Genomic DNA, 25838 nt, shown 5'->3' with positions numbered 1-25838 from the left:
ATGAGGAGGAGGTGAAGGTGAAGCTCAGTGAGGAGGAGGTGAAGCTCAGTGATGAGGAGGAGGTGAAGGTGAAGCTCAGTGATGAGGAGGTGAAGCTCAGTGAGGAGGTGAAGCTCAGTGAGGAGGAGGAGGTGAAGGTGAAGCTCAGTGATGAGGAGGTGAAGCTCAGTGAGGAGGAGGAGGTGAATGTGAAGCTCAGTGAGGAGGAGGAGGTGAAGCTCAGTGATGAGGAGGAGGTGAAGGTGAAGCTCAGTGATGAGGTGAAGCTCAGTGAGGAGGTGAAGCTCAGTGAGGAGGAGGAGGTGAAGCTCAGTGAGGAGGAGGAGGTGAAGCTCAGTGAGGAGGTGAAGCTCAGTGAGGAGGAGGAGGTGAAGCTCAGTGAGGAGGAGGAGGTGAAGCTCAGTGAGGAGGAGGAGGTGAAGCTCAGTGAGGAGGAGGTGAAGCTCAGTGAGGAGGAGGAGGAGGAGGTGAAGCTCAGTGAGGAGGAGGTGAAGGTGAAGCTCAGTGAGGAGGAGGTGAAGGTGAAGCTCAGTGAGGAGGAGGAGGAGGTGAAGGTGAAGCTCAGTGATGAGGAGGTGAAGCTCAGTGAGGAGGTGAAGGTCAGTGAGGAGGAGGAGGTGAAGCTCAGTGAGGAGGAGGTGAAGCTCAGTGAGGAGGAGGAGGTGAAGCTCAGTGATGAGGAGGTGAAGCTCAGTGAGGAGGAGGAGGAGGAGGAGGTGAAGCTCAGTGAGGAGGAGGTGAAGGTGAAGCTCAGTGAGGAGGAGGTGAAGGTGAAGCTCAGTGAGGAGGAGGTGAAGCTCAGTGAGGAGGTGAAGCTCAGTGAGGAGGAGGAGGTGAAGGTGAAGCTCAGTGAGGAGGAGGTGAAGCTCAGTGAGGAGGAGGAGGTGAAGCTCAGTGAGGAGGAGGTGAAGCTCAGTGAGGAGGAGGAGGTGAAGCTCAGTGAGGAGGAGGAGGTGAAGCTCAGTGAGGAGGAGGAGGTGAAGCTCAGTGAGGAGGAGGAGGAGGAGGTGAACCTCAGTGAGGAGGAGGTGAAGGTGAAGCTCAGTGAGGAGGAGGTGAAGGTGAAGCTCAGTGAGGAGGAGGTGAAGCTCAGTGAGGAGGTGAAGCTCAGTGAGGAGGAGGAGGTGAAGGTGAAGCTCAGTGAGGAGGAGGTGAAGCTCAGTGAGGAGGAGGAGGTGAAGGTGAAGCTCAGTGAGGAGGAGGAGGTGAAGCTCAGTGAGGAGGAGGAGGTGAAGCTCAGTGAGGAGGAGGAGGTGAAGCTCAGTGAGGAGGAGGTGAAGCTCAGTGAGGAGTGAGGAGGAGGAGGTGAAGGTGAAGCTCAGTGAGGAGGAGGAGGTGAAGCTCAGTGAGGAGGAGGAGGTGAAGCTCAGTGAGGAGGAGGAGGTGAAGCTCAGTGAGGAGGAGGTGAAGCTCAGTGAGGAGGAGGAGGAGGAGGTGAAGCTCAGTGAGGAGGAGGTGAAGGTGAAGCTCAGTGAGGAGGAGGTGAAGGTGAAGCTCAGTGAGGAGGAGGAGGAGGAGGAGGAGGTGACTGAGCTTCACCTCCTCCTCCTCCTCCTCACTGAGCTTCACCTCCTCCTCACTGAGCTTCACCTCCTCCTCCTCATTGAGCTTCACCTCCTCCTCCTCACTGAGCTTCACCTCCTCCTCCTCACTGAGCTTCACCTTGTGAGGAGGAGGAGGTGAAGGTGAAGCTCAGTGATGAGGAGGAGGTGAAGGTCAGAGAGGAGGAGGAGGTGAAGCTCAGTGAGGAGGAGGTGAAGCTCAGTGAGGAGGAGGAGGTGAAGCTCAGTGATGAGGAGGTGAAGCTCAGTGAGGAGGAGGAGGAGGAGGTGAAGCTCAGTGAGGAGGTGAAGGTGAAGCTCAGTGAGGAGGAGGTGAAGGTGAAGCTCAGTGAGGAGGAGGTGAAGCTCAGTGAGGAGGTGAAGCTCAGTGAGGAGGAGGAGGTGAAGGTGAAGCTCAGTGAGGAGGAGGTGAAGCTCAGTGAGGAGGAGGAGGTGAAGGTGAAGCTCAGTGAGGAGGAGGTGAAGCTCAGTGAGGAGGAGGAGGTGAAGCTCAGTGAGGAGGAGGAGGAGGAGGTGAAGCTCAGTGAGGAGGAGGTGAAGGTGAAGCTCAGTGATGAGGAGGAGGTGAAGGTGAAGCTCAGTGATGAGGAGGTGAAGCTCAGTGAGGAGGTGAAGCTCAGTGAGGAGGAGGAGGTGAAGGTGAAGCTCAGTGATGAGGAGGAGGTGAAGGTGAAGCTCAGTGAGGAGGAGGTGAAGCTCAGTGAGGAGGTGAAGCTCAGTGAGGAGGAGGAGGTGAAGGTGAAGCTCAGTGATGAGGAGGTGAAGCTCAGTGAGGAGGAGGAGGTGAATGTGAAGCTCAGTGAGGAGGAGGAGGTGAAGCTCAGTGATGAGGAGGAGGTGAAGGTGAAGCTCAGTGATGAGGAGGTGAAGCTCAGTGAGGAGGTGAAGCTCAGTGAGGAGGAGGAGGTGAAGCTCAGTGAGGAGGAGGAGGTGAAGCTCAGTGATGAGGAGGTGAAGCTCAGTGAGGAGGTGAAGCTCAGTGAGGAGGAGGAGGTGAAGCTCAGTGAGGAGGAGGAGGTGAAGCTCAGTGAGGAGGAGGAGGTGAAGGTGAAGCTCAGTGAGGAGGAGGAGGTGAAGCTCAGTGAGGAGGAGGAGGTGAAGCTCAGTGAGGAGGAGGAGGTGAAGCTCAGTGAGGAGGAGGTGAAGCTCAGTGAGGAGGAGGAGGAGGAGGTGAAGCTCAGTGAGGAGGAGGTGAAGGTGAAGCTCAGTGATGAGGAGGAGGTGAAGGTGAAGCTCAGTGATGAGGAGGTGAAGCTCAGTGAGGAGGTGAAGCTCAGTGAGGAGGAGGAGGTGAAGGTGAAGCTCAGTGATGAGGAGGAGGTGAAGGTGAAGCTCAGTGAGGAGGAGGTGAAGCTCAGTGAGGAGGTGAAGCTCAGTGAGGAGGAGGAGGTGAAGGTGAAGCTCAGTGATGAGGAGGTGAAGCTCAGTGAGGAGGAGGAGGTGAATGTGAAGCTCAGTGAGGAGGAGGAGGTGAAGCTCAGTGATGAGGAGGAGGTGAAGGTGAAGCTCAGTGATGAGGAGGTGAAGCTCAGTGAGGAGGTGAAGCTCAGTGAGGAGGAGGAGGTGAAGCTCAGTGAGGAGGAGGAGGTGAAGCTCAGTGATGAGGAGGTGAAGCTCAGTGAGGAGGTGAAGCTCAGTGAGGAGGAGGAGGTGAAGCTCAGTGAGGAGGAGGAGGTGAAGCTCAGTGAGGAGGAGGAGGTGAAGGTGAAGCTCAGTGAGGAGGAGGAGGTGAAGCTCAGTGAGGAGGAGGAGGTGAAGCTCAGTGAGGAGGAGGAGGTGAAGCTCAGTGAGGAGGAGGTGAAGCTCAGTGAGGAGGAGGAGGAGGAGGAGGTGAAGCTCAGTGAGGAGGAGGTGAAGGTGAAGCTCAGTGAGGAGGAGGTGAAGCTCAGTGAGGAGGAGGAGGTGAAGGTGAAGCTCAGTGATGAGGAGGTGAAGCTCAGTGAGGAGGAGGAGGTGAAGGTGAAGCTCAGTGATGAGGAGGAGGTGAAGGTCAGTGAGGAGGAGGAGGTGAAGCTCAGTGAGGAGGAGGTGAAGCTCAGTGATGAGGAGGAGGTGAAGCTCAGTGAGGAGGAGGAGGAGGTGAAGCTCAGTGATGAGGAGGTGAAGCTCAGTGAGGAGGAGGTGAAGGTGAAGCTCAGTGAGGAGGAGGAGGTGAAGGTGAAGCTCAGTGAGGAGGAGGTGAAGCTCAGTGATGAGGAGGTGAAGCTCAGTGATGAGGAGGTGAAGCTCAGTGAGGAGGAGGAGGAGGTGAAGCTCAGTGATGAGGAGGTGAAGCTCAGTGAGGAGGAGGTGAAGCTCAGTGATGAGGAGGTGAAGCTCAGTGAGGAGGAGGATGAGGTGAAGCTCAGTGATGAGGAGGTGAAGCTCAGTGAGGAGGAGGAGGTGAAGGTGAAGCTCAGTGAGGAGGAGGAGGAGGAGGAGGAGGTGAAGCTCAGTGATGAGGAGGTGAAGCTCAGTGAGGAGGAGGAGGTGAAGGTGAAGCTCAGTGAGGAGGAGGAGGAGGAGGTGAAGCTCAGTGATGAGGAGGTGAAGCTCAGTGAGGAGGAGGAGGTGAAGGTGAAGCTCAGTGATGAGGAGGAGGTGAAGCTCAGTGAGGAGGAGGAGGAGGTGAAGCTCAGTGATGAGGAGGTGAAGCTCAGTGATGAGGAGGAGGTGAAGCTCAGTGAGGAGGAGGAGGTGAAGCTCAGTGAGGAGGAGGTGAAGCTCAGTGAGGAGGAGGAGGTGAAGGTGAAGCTCAGTGATGAGGAGGAGGTGAAGGTCAGTGAGGAGGAGGAGGTGAAGCTCAGTGAGGAGGAGGTGAAGCTCAGTGAGGAGGAGGAGGTGAAGCTCAGTGATGAGGAGGTGAAGCTCAGTGAGGAGGAGGAGGAGGTGAAGCTCAGTGATGAGGAGGTGAAGCTCAGTGAGGAGGAGGAGGTGAAGGTGAAGCTCAGTGAGGAGGAGGTGAAGCTCAGTGAGGAGGAGGTGAAGCTCAGTGATGAGGAGGTGAAGCTCAGTGAGGAGGAGGAGGAGGTGAAGCTCAGTGATGAGGAGGTGAAGCTCAGTGAGGAGGAGGTGAAGCTCAGTGATGAGGAGGTGAAGCTCAGTGAGGAGGAGGAGGAGGTGAAGCTCAGTGATGAGGAGGTGAAGCTCAGTGAGGAGGAGGAGGTGAAGGTGAAGCTCAGTGAGGAGGAGGAGGAGGAGGTGAAGCTCAGTGATGAGGAGGTGAAGCTCAGTGAGGAGGAGGAGGTGAAGGTGAAGCTCAGTGATGAGGAGGAGGTGAAGCTCAGTGAGGAGGAGGAGGAGGTGAAGCTCAGTGATGAGGAGGTGAAGCTCAGTGAGGAGGAGGAGGTGAAGGTGAAGCTCAGTGATGAGGAGGAGGTGAAGCTCAGTGAGGAGGAGGAGGTGAAGCTCAGTGAGGAGGAGGTGAAGCTCAGTGAGGAGGAGGAGGTGAAGGTGAAGCTCAGTGATGAGGAGGAGGTGAAGCTCAGTGAGGAGGAGGAGGTGAAGCTCAGTGAGGAGGAGGTGAAGCTCAGTGAGGAGGAGGAGGAGGAGGTGAAGCTCAGTGAGGAGGTGAAGGTGAAGCTCAGTGAGGAGGAGGTGAAGCTCAGTGAGGAGGAGGAGGTGAAGGTGAAGCTAAGTGATGAGGAGGTGGTGAAGCTCAGTGAGGAGGAGGAGGTGAAGGTGAAGCTCAGTGATGAGGAGGAGGTGAAGGTGAAGCTCAGTGATGAGGAGGTGAAGCTCAGTGAGGAGGAGGTGAAGGTGAAGCTCAGTGAGGAGGAGGAGGTGAAGGTGAAGCTCAGTGATGAGGAGGAGGTGAAGCTCAGTGAGGAGGAGGAGGTGAAGGTGAAGCTCAGTGATGATGAGGAGGTGAAGCTCAGTGAGGAGGAGGAGGTGAAGGTGAAGCTCAGTGATGAGGAGGTGAAGCTCAGTGAGGAGGAGGAGGTGAAGGTGAAGCTCAGTGAGGAGGAGGAGGTGAAGCTCAGTGATGAGGAGGAGGTGAAGCTCAGTGATGAGGAGGAGGTGAAGCTCAGTGAGGAGGAGGAGGAGGTGAAGGTGAAGCTCAGTGAGGAGGAGGAGGTGAAGCTCAGTGATGAGGTGAAGCTCAGTGAGGAGGAGGTGAAGGTGAAGCTCAGTGATGAGGAGGAGGTGAAGCTCAGTGGGGAGGAGGAGGTGAAGGTGAAGCTCAGTGATGAGGAGGAGGTGAAGGTGAAGCTCAGTGAGGAGGAGGAGGTGAAGGTGAAGCTCAGTGATGAGGAGGAGGTGAAGCTCAGTGATGAGGAGGAGAGTCACTGGGTAAAGAGACTTCAGAAGTACATTATACACGTTGTACTGCAGTATTCATTAAGTCCAGAGCATCAGAGGGAAACAGCAGCTACTTTGGGCCTGAGGCGTTTGCAAGACGACCTGAAAGCTCATGTTAGAGGGCGGAGCCTGAACGAGCCTCTGAACACGGCCACAGACTGAGCAGCTGTGAGAGAAGAAGAGCCAAGCTTCCTGCGCAGTACTGCACAGCGGCCTGTAGAGGCCACTAAAAGACACTGTGACTTCAGCCAAGCTTCAGCAGCTGAAGTGAGAGGAAAACAGGCTTATTTGAATATATTTCAGAACAATTTAAATATAGTTGTGACACACGGTAATTTTGGATTTTATTGGCCAATCACTGCTTGCCTTGATTGCCCTGACCGCCACTGCTTTAAACGTGTTACTAGAGGTTTAATTATCAAACAAATATGAAACATCTGTAAAATGAATCACAAAAGTAAAAAAGAAATATAGCCGCAAGTGGCAATGATCGGCCCTCGCTACGCCGCCGCCACGCCGCAAGAGGAGGGGGCGCTAACGCGCCCCAATTGTCCTTTTATTACGCCTACTGCTGAATCTGTGACGCTGTCACATCTTCTCCCCTTTGTTTTACCATCAAAAAGCAATTTTATTTTGAATTCTTGGCAAAATGTGCGGCTTTGCCGCACAGACACCGTGACTCTTTGAATAAAAATGTGGATAACTTTTGATGGTCCTGAAGATGAGTCTCACCAAATTTCAGGTTAATATGTCTAACGCCCTAAGAGGAGTTCGTGAAAGTCTAAAGTGTAAACATGTTTTATTTCGGTCATCGTTACGGCAACGCCATAACAATTATGACATGGGTCTCATTGACTTTTTTGATGGGGCCAAAATTGAGTTGTGTGTCAAATTTCATATAATTTCGCAAAACTAAATATTTAACCTCCTTATAAAATCTGTAGGGGGCGCTGTGGCTCCAAATTAATTTATTTCACTTCAAGTAGGTTTAGGGCAAAGAGTTTAACAACTGATTCTAATTTGACGCAATTCGGACTTTATCTGCGCAAACGGCAGAAATGTTAAATTTGGGAGTTTTCTGAAATTCTTGCTACAGTTTGCGGCTTCGCCGCACAGAGACCGTGAGAGGTATCAATGTAATTTGGATAACTTTTGATGTCCCACTCCTCAGTAGCATTTTCACCAAATTTCAGCTTTTTAGGGCCAACGCCCTGGGAGGAGTTCGTAAAAGTACGACGTTTGGAAAAACTCCGAAGTCATGTTTAGCCATTTTTGAAGCAATATGGCCGACATTTGGTTGGGCGGACGGCGTTGCCGTAATAATATTTTTTACTTCTCTTGTCACCATCTACCTCTGCGCCAAATTTCATGATTCTACGATCAGATTTTTTTTGGGTCATTTCCCATCTCTCAATGCATTTTTGGTACATTTGGGGGCGCTGACGCGCCATTTTTTTATTTTAGAAAAGGGAAATAGCCAGAATGTAGAGAGGCACGATTTTTAGAGGTGTGCAAATTTTTGTGACTTTTCGTCAATGTTCACTGGGTGAAAAATAGGGGGGTTGGTCCCGAGAAGAAAGAAAGAAGAAAGAATTAAAGCCGCAAGCGGCATCCAACGGCCCTCGCGGGCCGCCGGCCTTCCGACTCTGCGCTTTCGACTTGATAAAGATGGCGCCCTTATTGTGTTGAATTAAAAAAGAACTTGACAGACGGCGACACATTGGACATGGCCAATCCAGTGCAAATGAACACAAGTGTCAGTCAAATTTGCTGCGCCGCCGCACAGAGACCGTAGCACTTAGAATATAAATATGGATAACTTTTGATGCCGCGCTTGCGTAGATGATATTTCCCAAAGTAAAGCTTGATCGAGCTATTGCCCACGGAGGAGTTTGTTAAAGTGTGAAGCGTAAATGTGAACATTTCAAAGATTTGGCGTTTTCCCATTTGTGACAGTATATTTGCAGCTCCACGGCACAGAGACCGTACCACTTAATATCAAAATATGACTAATTTTTGATGCCCCGTTTGTGTAGATGATTTTCCCCAAATATGAACTTGATCGGGCAATCGGCCTAGGAGGAGTTCTTTAAAGTGTGAAGCGTAAAAATGTGGTGATTTTAGCGATTTCGCTGTTTTCCCATTTCTGACATATATTTGCGGGTCCGCCACACAGAGACCGTAGCACTTAGAATCAAAATATGGATAACTTTTGATGCCCCGCTTGTGTAGATGATATTCTTCAAATATGAGTTTGATCGGGCAATCGCCCTAGGAGGAGTTTGTTAAAGTTTGAAGCGTAAAAATGTGGTGATTTGAGCAATTTCGCGATTTTCCCATAAGGATATCATGGGATGTTTCTGTCATTGTTACGATTACGCCGTACAAAATATGACTTTGGCTCTCATACTTGTATGATCAGGATGGCAAATTAGAATTTTGTGCAAAATATAATGTCATTTGGAAAAACTCTATTGTTTATAGGCCACTCTGAAGGCCAAATAGTCAGAATTCAGGGAAAAGTTTGCGGCTCCGTCGCACAGAGACCGTAAAAGTTATCCTTAAAATTTGGATAACTTTAGATGCCCCACTTGTCTAGGGGACGTACACCGATTTTGAGGTCGGTGGGCTAAACGCCCTAGGAGGAGTTCGTTAAAGTGTGAAACAGAAAAATGTGGATATTCGAGAGATTTAGCAATTTTCCCATAGGGATAACATGGGAGGTTTCCGTCATGGCTACGGCTACGCCGTAAAAATTAAGGCATAAGTTTGATTGGCGTTTTGCTCGGGACCCCAAAATAGAATTTTGGGCAAAGTTTAGAACATTTGTGTAAAACCAGTTTTTGTCCATCAATGTTCACTCAAAGGCAACTCTGTAGGGGGCGCTATCGCGCCCATTTCAATTTTGTCATCCTAAACTGGTCCAAACTTGAAAGTTGAACAACTGATTCAAATTTGGTCCTAATCGGACTTGTTTTGATCAAATGGGAGCAATTTTTAGATCTGCAATATTCCAAAATAAGTTGTCCAACTTTGCGGCTGCGCCGCACACAGACCGTAAAAGGTATCTCAAAAAATTGGATAACTTTAGATGCCCCACTTGTCCAGAGGACGTACGCCAATTTTGAAGTCGGTGGGCAAAACGCCCTAGGAGGAGTTTGTCAAAGTTTGACGTGAACAAAATGGCTAACACAGCGTGTTTTCATTTTCAAAGGAAGATGGCGGCCATAGGGTAAGTCTGGGGGCGTGGCCAAGATAATATTTTTTTTTTGTCCTCACGAGAGGAATGCGTGTCCCGAATTTCGTAGCTTTACGCCAAAGTTGACCTCGGGGCGTCTCCCATAGGCGCAATGTAGTTTGACTTTTGTCGGTGGCGCTGTCGCGCCATATTTAACGGGGAAAAAAATGGCCCAGAAAAAATAAAATTTTTCGCCGATTCTGAATTTTGGGCAAAGTTTGGTGAGTTTTTGAGCATGTTCAGGGGGTCAAATTAGAGCTCAAAGCGCTGAAGAATATTTCTGTCATAGCAGGAGTAAGTATGCATGATCCATGCCTTCGGCATGGGCTAGTTCACTGTACTGCCAGGGGCGACGGGGTACCAAACATGCGGGCTGCGCCCGCATGTTTGGTCGGACAGTTGCGGGAGCAATAGGCCCTCCGCCCTGCTGGGGCTCGGGCCTAATAATATTCCGATGCGAAAACAATGTTTCCCATTTTTCAAATATCATAAACTATACATTTTCGGAAAGCTCGCGCTTTCCTACCTCATGGTGTGGGTCCCTGGTCACTGACGGGTACTTTCGTTAATTTTGAGTGGGCTCCGCCCACTTTGTGTTTTTGGCCCTCTATACAGTAATAATGTTCATTTTTTGCATTACATGCTTATATGCACGGAACATGCAAGAGATGGGGAACGTATTCGTGAGTGCTTTATATGGGGGTGACGACCGCTTCGCGGTCGTCATCTCAATGTAAAGCGCTCGTTTAGTGCGCACTTTTGCACGGGCTTCGCCCGTTTACAACGGTAATGTTCCATTTTCCTACTACTAATTAGTATGCACGGGGCGTGCATGAGTGAAGGAGTGCGTTAGTGAGTGTTTGGAAGTGGGCGAGCGCTTCGCGCTCGATTTCGTGCGCACTACGTGCGCACTTTCGCAGCCGTGCTTCGCACGGCCTTACGAGATTAATAGGCCTCTCGCCAGCTTGTGGCGCTCGGGCCTAAATATCACTTTATATCTTCAATTGAAAGTTTACAACGTGATGTTTTTTCCTGTTTATTTTTCAGCCGTTTTTGTAGAATTTCAACTACAAACCACATATTCAATATTTAAATCCGTGCCTTTTTTCAAAACAATATTCACAATATGATCTAAATTTCACCTCTAGTTAGTTATAATCCCTTGAATATCTCTTATTCTCCGGCAGCATAAGAAGCGTCTTCAGTGAAGCGCAGAACGGCTGCAGCGGCTTCCTCCCCCGCGCAGCCGCGGCTTCCTTCCCCGCGCAGCCGCGGCTTCTTCCCCCGCGCAGCACCTTCACTTCACCTTTATTTATTGCCTTTTAAAGCAAATGTGACAGAAATATATTTACTGAGCCAGGGAGATTTGTATAAGCGGATTGGCACAGTATGGAATATAAAGAGTCTATAAGACGTGGAAGGTAAAGAATGTGGCGTCTCGTGTTTTTTATCTTTTTATCATCTACAAAATAAATAAATGACTTTCATCTGTTTCTGGAATCAAGAAATAATCAATTGTTCTCAGTAAAAGCGGTTTGGTTTGAATACGTCATAAATCATAAAGTTCCTTTAAAATCCCAAATGTAAAGTAATGTATAGAAATGTATAGAAATGTACAGTAATGTATAGTAATGTATATTAATGTATAGAAATGTATATCAATGTATAGTAATGTATTGAAAGGTATAGTAATGTATAGAAATGTATAGTAATGTATAGTAATGTATAGTAATGTATAGAAATGTATATCAATGTATAGTAATGTATTGAAAGGTATAGTAATGTATAGAAATGTATAGTAATGTATAGTAATGTACAGTAATTTATAGTAATGCATAGAAAGGTATAGTAATGTATAGTAAGGTATAGTAATGTACAGTAATGTATAGAAATTATAGTAATGTATAGTAATGTATAGAAAGGTATAGTAATGTATAGTAAGGTATAGTAATGTATAGTAATGTATAGAAAGGTATAGTGATTTATAGTAATGTATATTAATGTATAGAAATGTATATCAATGTATAGTAATGTATTGAAAGGTATAGTAATGTATAGAAATGTATAGTAATTTATAGCAATGTATTGAAAGGTATAGTAATGTATAGAAATTATAGTAATGTATAGAAATGTATAGTAATGTATAGAAAGGTATAGTGATTTATAGTAATGCATATTAATGAATAGAAATGTATTATATATAATGCATAGAAATGTATAGTAATGTATAGAAAAGTATAGTAATGTACAGTAATGTATAGTAATGTATAGAAAGGTATAGTAATGTACAGTAATGTATAGTAATGTATAGAACGGTATAGTAATGTATAGTAATGTATAGAAATGTATAGTAATGTATAGAAATGTATAGTAATGTATAGAAATGTATAGTATACAGTAGGTCGTATGAGGAGATTCTACAACGGAATATTTTCTGTTTGATTAATTCTTTCAAAAAACAGAATTGTGTAGGTTTTAAATGTAAATCTTGTTTGTACAATTCCATCTAATGTCAATAGTATAACACAGTAAACATTATAAAGCGTTATAAACTATAGAGACATTTCATTTGCTAATGACTGTGACTTTAAGACCATGTGTACATTAAGTCATAGTTTTGTAGTAACTGCCAGTAATGTTTAGATTAAACTCATTCAAACGTCACTTTTGTTCTTCTTGGAGTCTTTGCTCAATTTAAACCGTAAATTGATTTCAAGTAAAAAAAGTTGATTGCAACGTCTCAAGAAACAAACACGAGTTAAATGTTTTTAGCCTTCAAGTCAAACAAAGTCGATAGAACAAGAAGACATGACTGAACAGCACAAAGTCTTACATATATTATGTATAATAATGTATGTGTAAGAAATTAAATCAGATCGTTAGACGAGAGCGTGAAACGGCCACAATGAAACACATTATGAAAGATGTGTAAAAACTCTTAATCGTGTGTAATTCATGAGGGAATGTGTCGTCTCTTGATGCTAAAATGATGATTCAAGATGTTTTTCTGCAAAGTTAGAACTTCAGTCATTATAATAAATCAGATATAAATGTGTAACGTCGAATTGTGTCAGTGTCATTGTGACTGTGTTTTAACGCTTCCACACGAGTTACGAGTGATTCAAGTCACAAATAGTGTAGAAAATGTATCATCTTTGTTGAATCTATCGCTTTATGTAACGTCTTGTAGGAAATCGATTTTAAAGAGGACGTATGTATATATATGTATATATGACGCATTCTTGAGGTCTACATTTGGAAAACACACCGATAAAAGGTCAATAGTGCGAATGAACGATGGAAAAACAAATGAACAAAACCACTGGCCAAACCCTGACAGAGCCGAGCATTCGTCTGGAACACAATTTCCACTTGGTCTTCAAAAACTGCGCAGGAGAAATCATCATTTTTAAACTGTGATCAACAACAAGAGAAATTCAAACGGAGTCATTTTGAGACAACCTCGTAAACAGGATGAATAAAACCACAATGAATCAGGTTGAATACAGCTCAATGTATGTTTTTGATGAGGGAACAACAATGACACGGTTAAAACCTAGAAAAAGTAACAATTTGGCATAATATGTGTCCTTTAAGGCCGTCGTCGTGCATGAAAACACTTCTTTTATCCCCTTGTTAGCCCCGCTCAGCGCACACTCCAGGCTCTTCCCTCCTTACGGCCGCTTCATGACACAGTTTTATTACTGGGGGACAATTCAAGACACAAGTTTTGCTCTAGTAACTTCAAAAAGCGCCATAATTCCTGTTGGAAGGCAGTGAAATGACACATGGATTCCTCCCGCGGGCTGAGCAGCAGCTGAAGAGCGGCTCGCGGCCAGTGCAGAGAGCCAGAATGTAGGCCACGTCTGGGGGTAGGGCGGCCTGCCGGGGAGGGCTCCACGGTCTGGTGCTCACAGTGTCCCACAATGGGCTGTATTCAGAGCGTTGGGACGGGCGAGGTCAGGACGGGCGCCTTCACCAGATACTGCAGCCCATTATACCCAAGCAGAACGGAGAGTACGAGCAGAGAAACAGTGTGACAATAATGGTACAGGCCGACTGTCATATAGACCCTTCCAGAGTGATGCGCACGCAGCGTGGTACTAATGTAAACACTCTAACCCAGCGGGCACCGTAACGCCTTTGCTACAGCACAAAAACAGTAAATAATTCATCAGCATCTGCGCCTGTAGCTCAAGGCTAATAATCTTGTCCGTAGATATATCATGAAAAGCCTGAAAGGAAATTAACAAAGAAATCTAGAGTCTAAACCATTCATTTTAATGAGGCAGAAAATAAGAAGTATAGTTGTGTTGTTTGTAGACAACATAAGCAGAGGTTTTATGGTCATTACACTTACAAATGAGTAATAACTATCAATATCTTGCTGCTTTGCCTTCTTCCCTTCACTTATTACTGATGGATTTGTGTTCCGTTTCATTATTGCCCAGAATAATGTTAGATTTAAGGAATGTTTATTACAAAGTTGTATTAAGTATCAAGTATTAAGTTGTGAGCATGAATACTCATTTTGACAAAAGGAACAATCTAAACAAAACACAACACATGCTGTGGTAATGTTTACTCTGATGAAACACCCCTGGTCATGGTCCAGGGCTCGTGGTCCAGGGGTCGTGGTCCAGAGGTCGTGGTCCAGGGGTCGTGGTCCAGAGGTCGTGGTCCAGAGGTCGTGGTCCAGGGGTCGTGGTCCAGGGGTCGTGGTCCAGGGGTCGTGGTCCAGGGGTCGTGGTCCAGAGGTCGTGGTCCAGAGGTCGTGGTCCAGGGGTCGTGGTCCAGGGGTCGTGGTCCAGGGGTCGTGGTCCAGGGGTCGTGGTCCAGGGGTCGTGGTCCAGAGGTCGTGGTCCAGGGGTCGTGGTCCAGGGGTCGTGGTCCAGGGGTCGTGGTCCAGGGGTCGTGGTCCAGAGGTCGTGGTCCAGAGGTCGTGGTCCAGGGGTCGTGGTCCAGGGGTCGTGGTCCAGGGGTCGTGGTCCAGAGGTCGTGGTCCAGGGGTCGTGGTCCAGAGGTCGTGGTCCAGGGGTCGTGGTCCAGGGGTCGTGGTCCAGGGGTCGTGGTCCAGAGGTCGTGGTCCAGGGGTCGTGGTCCAGGGGTCGTGGTCCAGGGGTCGTGGTCCAGGGGTCGTGGTCCAGGGGTCGTGGTCCAGGGGTCGTGGTCCAGGGGTCGTGGTCAAGGGGTCGTGGTCCAGAGGTCGTGGTCCAGGGGTCGTGGTCCAGGGGTCGTGGTCCAGAGGTCGTGGTCCAGAGGTCGTGGTCCAGAGGTCGTGGTCCAGGGGTCGTGGTCCAGAGGTCGTGGTCCAGGGGTCGTGGTCCAGGGGTCGTGGTCCAGGGGTCGTGGTCCAGGGGTCGTGGTCCAGAGGTCGTGGTCCAGGGGTCGTGGTCCAGAGGTCGTGGTCCAGAGATCGTGGTCCAGGGGTCGTGGTCCAGAGGTCGTGGTCCAGGGGTCGTGGTCCAGGGGTCGTGGTCCAGAGGTCGTGGTCCAGGGGTCGTGGTCCAGGGGTCGTGGTCCAGAGGTCGTGGTCCAGAGGTCGTGGTCCAGAGGTCGTGGTCCAGGGGTCGTGGTCCAGAGGTCGTGGTCCAGGGGTCGTGGTCCAGGGGTCGTGGTCCAGGGGTCGTGGTCCAGAGGTCGTGGTCCAGGGGTCGTGGTCCAGAGGTCGTGGTCCAGAGATCGTGGTCCAGGGGTCGTGGTCCAGAGGTCGTGGTCCAGGGGTCGTGGTCCAGGGGTCGTGGTCCAGAGGTCGTGGTCCAGAGGTCGTGGTCCAGGGGTCGTGGTCCAGGGGTCGTGGTCCAGAGGTCGTGGTCCAGGGGTCGTGGTCCAGAGGTCGTGGTCCAGAGGTCGTCAGTCGCACAAAGAGAAGCTCGTGCTAAAACCCTCATTAAAAATGCATTAGACAAAACACTTGAGATGGAGCTTTGCTGATATAAAGCAGTGTTTTGTTCCAAACACTGGACTGATCCAACAAGAGAATAATTATTCAGTCACTATTTAACATCAAAGAAATTTTAATTGACTATTTTGAAATATGGCAATAATTAAAGGCTCGGCTGGATGTGTGTTTTAAGATTGTTTGCATTTATAGGAAAAAACAAGTTTGGGCATTTCCCCCATTGTCAACCCTAATAATAATAATAATAATAATAATAATAGTATGTGGAGTTTTAAGATGGATCACTCCTGGACCAACGAGGAATGACATGGACTTGTTTGTAAAAGTATGTGATGGAGTGAAAGGAAGGGCATCTGGGAGAAAAGAAAACATGTTGTACCTCAAGTAAAGAGCATCTTCCTGCTTCGTGTAACTTAAAACCCTCTAAAGCTGAGATGGAAGAGAAGATCTATTTTAGAATGAAAATGTGGTAAATCTTCAAGGAAAAACCTCCATGAAAGCAGCAGTGACCAAACAGGACCAAACAGGACCAAACAGTGACGAAACAGTGCAGAGGACAAGAAGACGCTATAATGTGCAGTAGAGAGTATGTGGAGAGTATTTGTCTGCAGTAGAGAGTATGTGGAGAGTATTTGTCTGCAGTAAAGAGTATTTGTCTGCAGTAGAGAGTATGTGGAGAGTATTTGTCTGCAGTAGAGAGTATTTGTCTGCAGTAGAGAGTATTTGTCTGCAGTAGAGAGTATGTGGAGAGTATTTGTCTGCAGTAGAGTATGTGCAGAGTATTTGTCTGCAGTAGAGAGTATGTGGAGAGTATCTGTCTGCAGTAGAGAGTATGTGGAGAGTATCTGTCTGCAGTAGAGAGTATGTGGAGAGTATTTGTCTTCCACACACACATAAACAAGTAAACGGCTGATTATTTATTAAAGCCAGTTCCTAGTTTTCTGATTTGAAAGTGAATATTAATAAGGCTGTTTAATCTCATTATGCTGATGGGATGTTGCATGTCGTCTTAAAAGCTTCAGTTTAATGTATTATTGATGTCACAAAACACAAAATACAGAATATTGCAGGTAAAGATAAAGAGCTCCATGTATTTGTCAGATTTTTGTAACGGTTTGTTGTATTTATTTTGATATAAAGTGTATATTTCATCTAACGCAGGTGAGACTTTGGATATTTTAGTGGTTTGTTGAAGAGGTAGTTCATATTTCAGACGCATGTGAATGAGTCAATAAGCAATAAATGCTTTCAGCCGCATGAAATGAACTGCTTTTTTCAGACTTTGGAGTGGGAATCGATACAATCCCGGAGTCTAAGAAACAGGAGTGAAGAAGATTCTATCAGACTTTTCCCAGACTCATCTGAATAACTAATAAGCTCCTGAGACATTACACGTGATAGTGTCTGTAACACGATCGACTCTGAGAAGAGCTCCACCCACACGAGACAACAAAGCATGAGATCAAATGTACTTTCTGTGTTTTGTGTATTCTGCCCCGTGTGACATGTATTCTGTGTTTACCAGTTGTTGCCGTGTCGTCGACTTAGGGATCATCTCAAAACGGGTTGAAGCTGAAAAAACGTAATATTTTTCGTCTTTTTGTTGCTTTGAAGCTTCAATACATCGTTGTGGCAGTCATTGTTTTGAAATGCTAAGAAACTATCAGCAACGATCATTAGGCCAACATTAGGCAGCGGGTGCGGGCGGAGCGCGGCAGGTGCGTCCGGGGGAGCGCGGCGGGTGCGTACGGGGGAACGGGGCGGGCGTCGCCGTCGCCAACGCGGCTGGTGCAGAAAAGTTGGAAAAGCTTGGAAAAGGTCCAGAGAGAGACGGAAAAAAAATTGTCTTTTAAGCTTCAACTTATTTTGAGACGATCCCTACAAATTCTACAAATATCTGCATTCTCGAGGCCCATAAATGAATTCAAACTGTTGCTGAAAGTCGATTAGAGATTAAACAGAGGTGAAAGTACAACATTATAATGGGACAACCACAGATAATGCTGTTGTGTCTGTGGGCAAGACACTTAAGCCATGTTTCAGGGGAGGTTATAGTGGAGGAACATGTACTTTAGCAGTAAGAAAGTAGTGTTTAAGATGATTTGGGAGAGAAGCAAGTCTGAGGGTCCGAGGGCCGCATCGGACCGCCAGGCCACGTTTTAGCCTCATTTATTCTGTTAATTGCTCTGTCCTTGCATCGTCTATAATGCAATAGTCTTATATATTTAAGGGCTGGGAATGACAGGGTCCCTCATGAGTTGATGCGATACACGGCTCATGATACAAGTACTCGATGTATTGTTCATGATATTCAACAATACATCACCATTTTCTTAAACCCAATGCATGACCTGCACAAACTCAAATGAAATACAACCTTTTTAACCATCAAAACTGTCAAAATGTGAAATGATTTGCGTGAACAAGTTTCCTTTCTTTAAACAAGCAACAAAATGGTACTGCGGTCACTAAAGAAATCGGGAAATTATACCAAAAATGACTCGTGGCCATATATCGATACAGCAGACCACGATATCGATACAGCAGCCCACGATATCGATACAGCAGCCCACGATATCGATACAGCAGCCCACGATATCGATACAGCAGCCCACGATATCGATACAGCAGCCCACGATATCGATACAGCAGCCCACGATATCGATACAGCAGCCCACGATATCGATACAGCAGCCCACGATATCGATACAGCAGCCTACAATATCGATACAGCAGCCCACGATATCGATACAGCAGCCCACGATATCGATACAGCAGACCACGATATTGATACAGCTGCCCACGATATCGATACAGCTGCATATCAGCTGCCCACGATATCGATACAGCAGCCCACGATATCGATACAGCAGCCCACGATATCGATACAGCAGACCACGATATTGATACAGCTGCCCACGATATCGATACAGCAGCATATCAGCAGCCCACGATATCGATACAGCAGCCCACGATATCGATACAGCAACCCACGATATTGATACAGCAGCCCACGATATCGATACAGCAGCCCACGATATCGATACAGCTGCCCACAATATCGATACAGCAGCCCACGATATCGATACAGCAGCCCACGATATTGATACTGTATCACCAGATTTAGCTTCAGGATAAAGAGATATTTTGGCAAATCCCATATGCTCACAGGTGATTTATAAGTTTGTACATTAATCATCGACTCCATACTCACTGGTGGTAAGCAATGTGGCCACAGCTGCCCTGGGTCAGACTGACAGATGAGGGGCTGACCACCACTTACTCACACACACAGCCACTGCTGCCCCCGGTATCCCAGCCACTGCTTCAGAGTTCAGACGAGATGTTCAGCTGTATAAGACGATGATTTACTTTAAAAGTTACTTTAAAATCAGGAACACATTATCATAAATATACAGACCTATAAATAGCTCTTTAAACGTACTGCTATTGGCTACTGGCCTGACCAAGCAGAGCCTTATTCCCCCTAAAGGCCGAGTCTACAGTTATGTAAATTCTGCTTGCATTTCTTTATAAAAATAGTCCATTGAGTCCAAATTAAACTGGAGACACAGACATAAATGTTTAGGAGCCTTCAGCTCTCACAGTTCAGTTGGCAGTTACTAAAGGTTAAGGCAGTACAAGCCGTTAGAAACATAACACAGCAGCGTTTGTAATTAGTGCAAAATTATAACTGGAGTAATATTTGAGATTTCAATTCACAGTTGCTCTTTATGCAAACTTTCAGTCTTTATTGATGTAGGTATTTTTGCTCTATTTCAGAAACAACTTCATACTGTTCCAAATTACAGCAGGGACATTAATAATGAATTAGATACATTCTAATGGCGGAATCCAATTGTTTCCATGGTTTCAGAACTGCGCTGGCATTAAAGACTTATGGGCATAATATTATATAAAGCAGTGTAAATAATGTCCTCAGTGTAAAGTGGCCCTAGTTTAACCTGTACAACTGTGATGCAGCTTTCATATCCACAAACGAGAGCCCACAGGATTAGTATGGAGCCTTTAAGCTCATCACGCTGAAACTTTAATAAGTGTCCTGCTGCAGTGCATGCTGGGTAATAGGCAGGGGTCTTCCTCAACAAAGAAAAGATCTTCTCTGTGTCTGTATCTTATGGATCTGTGGAGGCTGAAAGTGCAATCTCCTGCTTTTTTTAATAACCTGCACAACGTCTTTTTGATGTGCAATGCTTTTATGAAAAATATAATGACCTTAACATGTATGCATAAAGCAAGATAGATTATTACAATATCTCAAAGCAGCACAGAAGCTTTAGCCATTAACGGAGAATGCTAATGTTACCGTTTCAACAAAGTAATTAATCGTATGCTTTTATGCAATAACAATGCGTGAGGTAATACCCATTATTGCCAGCAGAGGGCAGATACGTAAATATGTTTCTGTGGAAACTGAACGAACAAAGCAAAAACACTGATGGAAAGATGGAAAAAAACTCACATTATGGAAGTGTGAAGAATGCTTTTGTCCTTCATTTTGCAAACACAGGAAAGTTGTAATAGTTTTTAAATGGTTTAATATTTTAAGTCAAGAGACAAATAGATCTTCTATCAATTATGAAGACCGAACCCCCATCATGGCGAGTGCAGCCTCTACATCTCTGCTTGGTTTTAAGTTCCAAGAAAAGTGTTCCAGAGAGAGTGTTCCATCTTCTCAGAACAGATCTAATAAGTCTAAAACTAGTGCTGGTTATTACACTCATTAATCAAGCAGATTGGGTTAGATGCTTTGTTTTTCCTGTTTATCAAATACGTATACTTAACTTCATTAAATCTACTTTAGTTGGGTTTTTGGGGTCTTTTTTGCACTTAGACCACACCAAATGAGTCACTTAAGTAAAATTCAATGCCACCGCTGTGAGAAAAAATTAAATAAAACGTTTCCAACCAAGATTTATTCATAAACTGCATAACAATTTTTTTTTTTTTTTTTTTTAAAGAATAGTAGAAAAAGCTTCAGTTGTTACATCTGGACTTGGTTAAAAAAATTAGACGTTTCGACTCTCATCCAAGAGTCATTGTCAATAGGGAATTTAGGTCGAGAACTCAGATATTTATACTATTCTGTGGTAAGTCCAGCCCAGAGAGGTAGAGGACCAGGACATTTAGATGCTGATCAGGTCCTCAGGGTGGTTGAGCCAGGGTCTCACAAAGACAAAGGGGAGACTAATAGCCCATTAAAGGTTTGAATAGGCATCTCGGTAGATACAATAGTAGATACAATAGGTTAAGTTTCGGTTGAAACAAACAACAAACTCTTTCCACTTCAGCCCAATGGGCTGGACTTACCACAGAATAGTATAAATATCTGAGTTCTCGACCTAAATTCCCTATTGACAATGACTCTTGGATGAGAGTCGAAACGTCTAATTTTTTCTAACCGAGTCCAGATGAAACAACTGAAGCTTTTTCTACAATGGAACACGCCTGGACCAATGAGGGATTACACCGACACTTTTTAAAGAATAGTTTAAATAACCCATTTTCTTTGTTAAACCTGTTCCCATCCACCTGCGCGCCGGCGAGCATTTTCCAAATTACAAAAGTTCTCTTACATCATCACTTTTATTTCCGTAGTCAATACCAGCAAGTTATACATCATTTTAAAGGTTATTTTCTCAACTAAATGAATAAGTCATTGATTTACATTGAATAATTTGCCCCAAGAAGGAATTGCCAATAGTTTGTGAGAAAGTCTCAACTTTTACAAACGCATGTCCTGTTTGCTGTTTATGACGGACAAAACGGCTTTAATTCTGTACATCCTTGTGCTCAGTCTGTCCGTAAGGAATCATTGAACAACAATATCCAATTGTATTTTTCCTGAAGTTTTCCGATTTCGAGATATAGTAAAAAAAGTTTTCTTCTCTGGCTCATACTTTTCGTCCAGCGCATTTCTCCGTCTTTGTTTTTAGCCACATAGCTAATCCTAACGGCGACGTAGGAGACTTTGATTGACATATCATTCTAGCCAATAAGAATAGCTTTAGAATGTGGGGTGGGACTTAGGGTCCCACACACAGAATCGTCTCTATTCACGTGCGTAAGGCTGTAAAGACCCTAGATTTTTCGTTTACTGAATTTATTAGCCTTTTGGACGCACATTTTGTTAGATATGTCTTATTATACCAATACAAAAATAAAATAAATATTTTATTTTTCACCTCTATGGGAAATTCATGGGTAAACTCATATTTACACATTTTCACATACATTGTTTTTAGCAGTTATAATAGGTATTAGGGGCCTACAAAACATCAAAATGTATGTTTTATGATCATAGAGGAGCTAAAATTGAAATGCCTGTTCCTAGAGATCTGAAACTTTACACAGTTGTTGTCAACAAGATAAACATCATGTACAGTGAACAGCATAAGCACACAATGAAGTATGTCATGCTCAGGACCATTACAAATTGACAATATTCAGGCGAGACTAAAAAAAGGATATTTGGTTTATGTCATATATTATTACATACATTATTGCATGTGCACATCTGCAGAAACTAGAAGGCCTAAGCTTTCTAATGATGCATCACACTTGCATGTGGGCTGTAAGATCCTCTTTTAATAAGCAATGCCATTTGGGTCCAACCATCGTGCACAGGGGGGAATAGGTGGATGGAAACAGGTTAAATATACACTGACAATTATAAATTAAAATTGATTAGACAATTAAATAAAAATGAAATGCAATATACTATACCGTAAGTTTTATGCAAACAGGGAAATTGAATCATAAAACATAAAATATGAAAACGTTCTAACAAAAGAACATCACAAAGTTACAACACATAGAAGGAGGAAGACAATGTAAGAATGTAGTGTTTTAAAGTCGTCATCTCGCTGTAATGCCTCATTCCTCATTCACCATTTTAAATCCATCAGTATTTTAAATGTAATACTTTTTCACGCTTAAGGCCCCAGGGCAGTGCAGTACTGCATCTTAAAGTTTGTTCTGACTTTGTCCTGAAGTAGCCTTGATTCAGAGCGTGCTCGTAAGAGCATTTTACCACTTACAAGACCCAGACAGCGCAAACATTTCTGTGAAATCTTTCGCTCTCTCTCCCTGGTGACATTTTGTTGTCCTCACCAATTGCCCTGGGTCTAATCTGTTTTTACACTTCACACACTAGAAATCTACCAGCTTTCCCCCTCTCTCCTCCTCGCTCTTCTCTCTCTCCTCTTTCCGTCTCGCTCTCCTCTTGTCAGCTCTTGGAAAAACCTCGCTCCTTGTACACTTTGTAATGGCTTCATCTCTGGGGAGACTTAATAAGCTCACAGAGCGGCTGCCTGGATATTGCAGGAGAATTTCTAATAATGTGGGATTCCAGAGACGGGAAGTTAAAGAACATCCTTTATGTGGAGAGAGAAAGTGACTGTTCCCAGGCGTTTGGTGTTGCACGGTCCAGAGCCTCAACTTCTGTCTTACAAAGGACATTCAGCCAAGACGAGGGCAAAATATAAACCTTTAGATTCAATTGTGACTTTAGTGTTTTGAAGAGATGCAATCTTAAGGTTGAGTATATTGCTGAGTTAAAAATGTGACAAAGAGCCAAAAACTATCCCTCTTTATCCGTCTATCAATCAATCTATCTCTATATCTAAAATCAATATAGAATACAGACAGTCCCAATTCCTCCTTTGCCTATTCTGGCAGGGCCTGTGGCAGGGCCTGTGGCAGGGCCTGTGGCATGGCCTGTGGCAGGGCCTGTGGCATGGCCTGTGGCAGGGCCTGTGGCAGGGCCTGTGGCATGGCCTGTGGCAGGGCCTGTGGCAGGGCCTGTGGCATGGCCTGTGGCAGGGCCTGTGGCAGGGCCTGTGGCAGGGCCTACCACAGAATAGGATAAATATCTGAGTTCCTGGTCTAAATTCGCAGACAGAGAATGACTCTTGGATGAGAGTCCAGAGGAAACAACTGAACCTTTTTCTACAACATTCCAGGCAAAGCAATAACATCCCCAGGGACAAAGTGCACTTTTGACTATGACGGGACATTGACTATAAAGGGGCATTTTAACTTTGACATTTACAAACTTTTCAACCAAAGTTAATATTCCAATCAGACAAAGTGGCCACTAAAGCCAAAGTGGTGCCAGACAATAATAGAAAGTATTTTAAATGTCTCAGAGTTCACTTTAGAGAGATGACTTTGGGGGCAAGAGCGAAAAAGCCCAAATGTAATAAAGTTGTAGAGAAGCAGCTTTTGGCCCAGAGTGCACTCGTCCATTCTCCTCTGATGAAACACAAGAGGAACATTCCAGAGCATTAGAAGTCTTGTATTATAAAGCTGTGGTTAGATTATTAGAACGAGGCGTATTCTCTTTCCCAAAACTAAGAATCCATGTTTTTTTTTAATGTAACAACTTTATTGTGAGTAATAAAGTAGTGGATTAGCATTTAGCTTCATTCACGCTAGTCAGATGAATCTTGGTTAGAAAGTCTCTCCCCTCCGAGCGTCAAAAACAGTTTTTTCTGAATTCCTTCAGTAACTGATGAGGCTGTTTTGAAGTTCATTAATCATCCTCCTGTACATTTGAGCCATTTAAACACAATCTTTACACCGGCGTGGCTACATCAGGAAGTCTGAGGCCAGCTTAAAGCGTTTATATTCAACTTGTGTAATTCCCTCTGCAGCCAGTAGATGGAGCTAAAGCTCAGTTACTCTGGCGTTTGCTGAGGCTATAACAAACACATTTTTGTTCAAACATTTTTTGAATTTTTGAACATTCAAAATGGATCCCAAAATAAAGGTGCTCTAGCACGTTTGAAGGCCAATAACAATACAAATAATGCATAATGTTTGTCCTTTAACGTCGTGATCGTGCTGTACATGACGCAGACACTGACGACCCTCATCTACTGTAAAGAATCAAATGTGTGGGACTTTTAGCTCGATCAGAACAAATCCACACAGAAAATGGGCGCTAATTCCACAGAGACAAACACGACCAGCTCAGCCGTCCATAGCATCACATTCAGCGCAGAGTTTAGTTATAAATAGCCTGAGCGCTTGAGCGTGCACGGGGGGATGATGTGTTCCGACTCAGAAGATGACCAGAGGATTTGTACACGGCCCGGCCATGTGCGCAGTGCATGCAAGAGGAAAATGTAAGACACGGCTGATTATCAACTGTTGTTCAAGTGTAACGAGACCAGTGTTTCAGTTATATTCAGTTATAACAAGAAGGCCAAAACTATAAGAGCCATTATCAATATAGTGTCTATTATTACTGTAACATGTGTTTTATGGCAAATATGTATTATTTTTTGGATGCGTTGAAAGCACAGGTTTATAGAGTTAAATGTTTAAATGTGAGTGTGACTAACTGAAAAACTGTTGGCTACAGATAAATAGCTTTTGACTATAATGTAATTTGAAAAGTACAAATCACAACCTACGCAAGTCAGTTCTTGTAAAACAAAACTCAGATTACAGTGGAATTTGAGTGACAGCTTCAGACGGAGCAGTGCCTCCGGTCAGCCTCATGTCGATGGTGAGTTCACTACGACAATTTCCTATCAAGGCAATTCAACCCATTCTTCCACCCATCCCTTGTCCTAAGCGACCGCAGTGCAGCACCCGGGTCCTTCAGCACCCGCGGACCCTTCAGCACCCGCGGACCCTTCAGCACCCGCGGACCCTTCAGCACCCGCGGACCCTTCAGCACCCGCGGACCCTTCAGCACCCGCGGACCCTTCAGCACCCGCGGACCTTCAGCACCCGCGGACCCTTCAGCACCCGCGGACCCTTCAGCACCCGCGGACCCTTCAGCACCCGCGGACCCTTCAGCACCCGCGGACCTTCAGCACCCGCGGACCTTCAGCACCCGGGTCCTTCAGCACCCGCGGACCCTTCAGCACCCGCGGACCCTTCAGCACCCGCGGACCCTTCAGCACCCGCGGACCTTCAGCACCCGGGTCCTTCAGCACCCGCGGACCCTTCAGCACCCGCGGACCCTTCAGCACCCGCGGACCCTTCAGCACCCGCGGACCCTTCAGCACCCGCGGACCTTCAGCACCCGCGGACCCTTCAGCACCCGCGGACCTTCAGCACCCGCGGACCTTCAGCACCCGCGGACCCTTCAGCACCCGCGGACCCTTCAGCACCCGCGGACCCTTCAGCACCCGCGGACCTTCAGCACCCGCGGACCTTCAGCACCCGCGGACCCTTCAGCACCCGCGGACCCTTCAGCACCCGCGAACCTTCAGCACCCGGGTCCTTCAGCACCCGCGGACCCTTCAGCACCCGCGGACCCTTCAGCACCCGCGGACCCTTCAGCACCCGCGGACCCTTCAGCACCCGCGGACCCTTCAGCACCCGCGGACCCTTCAGATCCTAAGACTGACCAAGGCTTCTGTAACTAGACGATTTTGCCAATTGTAAATGTTTAAGGTTGATGTGCGAGACAGAAGGAGACAGAAGGGAGACAGAAGGGAGACACAAGGAGACACAAGGAGACACAAGGAGACACAAGGAGACACAAGGAAACAGAAGGAGGCAGAAGGACAGAAGGAGACAGAAGGAAACACAAGGAGACAGAAGGAGACAGAAGGAGACACAAGGAGACACAAGGAGACACAAGGAGACACAAGGAAACACAAGGAGACACAAGGAGACACAAGGAGAAAGAAGGAAACACAAGGAGACAGAAGGAGACACAAGGAGACAGAAGGAGACACAAGGAGAACATCCAAACTGCACTAAAAGCCCCACAGCTCGTCATGTTAGGTCCACCATGGAAATCTTTCACACTTTTCTGGAGCCCTCCGGCGTCGCTGCAGCGTGGACATGTTCATGACTCACGTGATAA

The 25838-nt window shown here is 46.1% G+C and overlaps 1 protein-coding gene across 1 annotated transcript in view; it reads right to left on the bottom strand.

The window, feature by feature from the left end:
- prom1a (prominin 1a) overlaps positions 1–25838 on the bottom strand; it is a 119704-nt gene that overhangs the window by 34247 nt on the left and 59619 nt on the right. Inside the window, exon 5 of the mRNA XM_072434356.1 lies at positions 25832–25838. This exon is cut by the window's right edge and continues 199 nt beyond it. Coding sequence (XP_072290457.1) covers positions 25832–25838 — 7 coding nt within the window. The remainder of the gene's footprint in view (positions 1–25831) is intronic.

Source organism: Eucyclogobius newberryi, unplaced genomic scaffold, assembly GCF_026437365.1.
Source record: "Eucyclogobius newberryi isolate DKJ021-1_F unplaced genomic scaffold, fEucNew1.0.hap1 SCAF_11, whole genome shotgun sequence".
Lineage (NCBI taxonomy): Eukaryota > Metazoa > Chordata > Actinopteri > Gobiiformes > Gobiidae > Eucyclogobius > Eucyclogobius newberryi.
The sequence above is the reverse complement of the archived record's forward strand: the minus strand, read 5'-3'. Positions and strand labels throughout refer to the sequence as shown.